This window comes from Epinephelus lanceolatus, chromosome 18 (genome assembly GCF_041903045.1).
Source record: "Epinephelus lanceolatus isolate andai-2023 chromosome 18, ASM4190304v1, whole genome shotgun sequence".
Taxonomy (NCBI): Eukaryota; Metazoa; Chordata; class Actinopteri; order Perciformes; family Serranidae; genus Epinephelus; species Epinephelus lanceolatus.
Genome location: NC_135751.1, coordinates 32,131,717 through 32,136,407, shown reverse-complemented (window position 1 = coordinate 32,136,407; position 4,691 = coordinate 32,131,717). Strand labels below are relative to the sequence as shown.

At 39.8% G+C, this 4,691-nt stretch overlaps 1 protein-coding gene across 1 annotated transcript; it reads right to left on the bottom strand.

Moving 5' to 3' along the window:
* Positions 1–239: 239 nt before the first annotated feature.
* LOC117268185 (uncharacterized) lies at positions 240–3,639 on the bottom strand. Its single transcript, XM_033644410.2, has 4 exons — positions 3,509–3,639; positions 3,323–3,416; positions 1,491–1,799; positions 240–1,411 (listed from the first exon to the last, which is right to left on the bottom strand). The coding sequence occupies exons 2-4, from the start codon at positions 3,405–3,407 to the stop codon at positions 1,050–1,052; spliced, it is 756 nt and encodes a 251-aa protein (XP_033500301.1). The 5' UTR covers positions 3,408–3,416; positions 3,509–3,639; the 3' UTR covers positions 240–1,049.
* Positions 3,640–4,691: the final 1,052 nt, after the last annotated feature.

Genomic DNA, 4,691 nt, shown 5'->3' with positions numbered 1-4,691 from the left:
TACGTTTGCAGCGAAGTGCAGTGAGGAGTTTACAGAAGTCTAAACCAGTATAACCAAGCAACCTCTCAGACTGTCACACCACAGATGAGCAAACACATCTGGTCGGAACAGCAGGCGTTCACCCTGTCACAGGAGAGGAAACACAGCTTTTAGGAACATTATGTACAGTACAGATCTTAATAGAGATAATGACGGACGGGCAAAGAAAGAAAACTTTACATGACGTAGTCTCACAAAGCTTACCTGGAGGAAATGTTTATTACATTTTACCCATTTCAAATGGCACAAAGCAGATTTAGAAAAATAAAAATCCTTAATATACAATATCTACCACACGTTGCATGTTATCAGAAGCTGTGTTTCAGATCAGTATCAGTACTGTTAGCTATATTAAAAACATCACAACATCACATCATATTTTGGTTTATGTGTCCCTAATCTATTCCTTTTAATTTCATTTTTATTGGCCCTCTGGTAGCTGCTGGGCCATTCACATGAATTATATCTGCTTAAAGGATTTTTTCAATTTTTTTTGTGATAACTAGTAGGCAAATTTCCTCTCCTTCAGTGTCAATGTATTTGCAGTAAATTTAGAATACTGATTCAGGTTTACTTTACAATATTTACAATTTGCAAGCGCTGTGTTCATGCAGTGAATAAGCGGTCCTTCTTGCATGGGAAGACTGCCCCCTTGTGGCCATCAGCATGAAGTAAAGGTTTTCAGTGGTTACAATGAGCATGATAATACCAGTAATACATGAGTGATATTTGGAAAAAAAAAATACTATATCAAGCAAAGATCTGTGCTATGGGAGTGAAAATATGCTTTCAGATTTTTACGCAAACCAAACAATACATGAGCCGACTTCTTCCCACCAGTTAAAGATTTACTTATCAGTGAAATATTAAGGTTTTTTAGAGCATGAAAAAAGCTACAAGCTCTTGTCCTTCCAGAGCTACAGGCAGGTTTACTAAACAGTCATCTTCATGTCTGTTTCATCTCTGTCATATTTCAACTATTCTATCAGCATCTGAATTCCACCTGTGTCTTATGCCATAAATTTCACCATCATGATTCCCACAATCATGCAGATCCACTGCAGTTTGATCATATTTCCTGATGAATCGATGACCAGTTTTTGAACCATATGTAGCTGTTGACTGGAGAGATATTTCCCTGTTGAAGGTATCCACAGTGAGCACTCATACGGCTGGCTCAGGTTTCCTTTCTGCACAACTACTGTACTGCTGACATTGTACCGCTGATTATCCACCACTTCCTGTGGGACGGCAAGGTCTGTTAAGTTAACGTCTCCCTGGAACCAGTGGACGGTGCCATCGGGGTAAACTCCTGTGAACCAGCACTCAGCATGAGTCTCATTGATGGAGGAGCCAACACTTCCAAGGCAGTCTGTAAAGATTAAGGACATTTAGAAAGATAACAGAAGACAGGGAGGAAACATGTAAATAAAGAAAAAGTCATAACTCACCTTGTACTGTAACTACAGTGGTGTTAGACCCTGATCCGGAAGTGGAGCGCAGTTTGCAGAGGTATGTTCCCTGGTCATCTGGCGTCACATTTAGGAGAGTCAGAGTGAGGCTGTGGTCACCACGCTCACACAGAACCTTGCGGTCAGGTTGGCCGTGTCCATTTTGACACACACTTCTGTCTCTAGCCAGCCATTCAAATGATCTAATATCCAACTGGTGTGACGAGACGGCATCACAAGTCAGTGTCACATTGTTTCCACACTGGGCAGCGACCTGGGAAATGGTCTGTAGCTCCACACTTTCACTGACTGCATCATCAGAGAGAGGAAAATCAGTTATCTCTTTTAGTCACATTGTGTTATCATTTTTTTTATTTCAATGTCAATACTTAGCATTTTTTTGTGCTCCTCTTACAGGTGATTTAGATTTGGGGCTGCTGGTAAACTGTGGTCGGTTATAGTTTTAGAGTTCAATCAATCAATCAATCAAACTTTATTTATATAGTGCCTTTCATACATCAAAAATGCAACCCCAAAGTGCTTTATCTTAAAGGACTAGTGAGACATTTTGGGAAATAGACTTCATCGTTTTATGACCAAAGGCTAGATTAGAAGATAGGTACCACTCACATGTCTGACCACAATTAATATGTAGCTATAGCCAGCAGCCAGTTAGCTTAGCTTAGCACAAAGACTGGAAACAGCTAGTCTGGTTCTGTCCAAATCCACCCACCAGCACCTCTAAAACTCCCCAGCGTTGAAAATCAAGATTAGAAAATATTTTTGAAGATGTGGTTTGTGTTTGATTTAATCAAATCCTTGGAATTTCATTGTAACACTAAAAAGTGGGCGGGCCTGGAGTTATGCATGCTAAGGAGCTACAGAAGACTTTAAATTATTGTTTTGTTATTTTTTTTGTAGTTGATTACTCAAACTACAAACAATTGCGGGCTATGATAGGAAAGATTATTTTTATAGCTCTGTGCTGGTGATAGCCGTAGTCTAAGGTATTATGTTTTTTGGTTGTTCGTCCATCCGTCTGTCCCATTCTTGTGAACGCGAATTTCTTCAAATATGGCACAAATTTCCACTTGGACTCAATGATAAACTGATCAGATTTTGGTGGTCAGAGGGCAGAGGTCAAGGTCACCGTGACCTTGCATCCTTCTCAATCTCATGAACACAATATCTCAAGAACAGCTTGAGGTAATTACTTCAAATTTGGCACAAACGTTCACTTGGACTCAAACGACGCACTGATTACATTTTGGTGGTCAAAGGTCAAGTCTACATGATGTCATCTGTCTCATTTCTGTGAACGCCATATCTCAAGAACACCTAGAGGTCATTTCTTCAAATTTGGCACAAATATTCACTTGGACTCAACAATGAAATGACTAGAATTTTGTGGTTGAAGGTCAAAGGTCAAGGTCAATGTGACCTCACAAAATATGTTTTGCCATAACTCAAGAATTCATATGCTACTTATGACAAAAGTTCACACAAATGTCTAATAGGATAAAATAATGAAATAATGACATTCTATATCCAAGAGGTCAAAGGTCAGCTTCACTGTGTCATCATAATGTTCTGCATAAAACACTTTTCTGGCCATTATTCAATGTCAATTCTCAAGAACAGAAGGGGAGATGTCAGTCAGATCTTTAACTGGTGACACTAATTCTGGGTGCCCACCTTGAAACTGTGCTGTCGCTGGGACATTTGGTGTGAAGCATTCACACCAAGAGAAACCTGCCTGGTGCGCGGAGGCATACAACCAAGAAAAAAAAAATCTGAAAAAACATCTTTTCATGCACAAAACAAAGCCTCACCAATAATGCAGACTGCTGACATGAACCAGATGATGGAGACCCAGCCAAAAACATGCTGTGTCCTCACACCAGAGGAGAAACTCATCACTTTGATCTGTGTTAAAAGCAACATGTATCACATTAGATCAAACCGTAGAGCTACTGTACTGTACAAGAGGTAAATAAAACAAGTTTGTCTGTACTCACCACCAAACACAAACACGCAGCTAATTGTCTTATATCCAGTGTGGATCTCTGTGGTGCTAAAGCTCAGGAGAATGGGTTATATGTAAGAATGTTCACTGAGTCAGGTTCAGTGTTTGAGGGGAATCTTCAAGTCATGTGGTGTCAGGTTTTCACTTGAACAGGAGCAGACATGCCCTGGAATGAATGACTGCTGGGAAAGGTTTCGTTTCCTGTCGTCAGACGCCTGGTTAAAAGACTCACAGTCCAAAACCATGGAGATTTTATTTTGTAAATCATCTCTACTTTCCTGGTTTATGAATATTTTAATATTTTCTTAGTTTACACTTAATTCTGGCAGAACACCCGGAAAGGTCATGAAATATTTATTTTAGCAAATACATATGAATTACGAACATATACCAATTGAATATATTTAATAGTTTATTAGTAACTTGGATTTAACCATTTTTTTCCCTGTGTACTGACCCCAAAGAGCAATCTTCACACATATTTATTCATCATGAAATCAATTCTGTCTTCCTTCATATTTAAAGCCCAGAGGCTATGTGAATATCTTTAGACCTGTGTCACCTTCACATATATGGATTCAGCAGATACCAAAATGCTGTGATTGATACACGCAAGATGGCTGCTGCTGCCTCTTTGGGCTCAGAGTTACTCTCAGAGTTATTCTATCCATCAAAAATCAGCAAAATATAGAGCCATCCAACCAGGATTAAAAATCTGTTAAGGCTACACAGATGTTTTCTCATGATGCAGTTGGGAATTGCAGCCAAGTAAGTGGAACTTTGACTATTTTTTTGGGACATACTTTCAAGGCCTGGAAAAGCAGGACTGTCGCAAGGCCCTGGAGGAAGTGAGCTGAGAAGCTGGATAAACTTAAATTGTGGGCAAGATGTCAGTCACAACAAAAAAGCTTGCAGAAGAATTAGAGGAGATTAAAAAATCTCTCAACTTTATGTCAGAGGAAATCAGCAAAGTGGTTAAACAACAGGCCACACTCATGAGCCTCATGGGGGAAGTGCGTGAGCTGAGAGTCATGATAAAACAAAGGGAACAGAGGATTGAGCTGCTGGAGCAAAGAGTGGATGACTTGGAGCAGTTCACTCGTGCTGGAGATATTACAATTACAGGATTGGAAACCAAACATCGCAGCTACGCTCGGGCTACAGCCTCAGATACT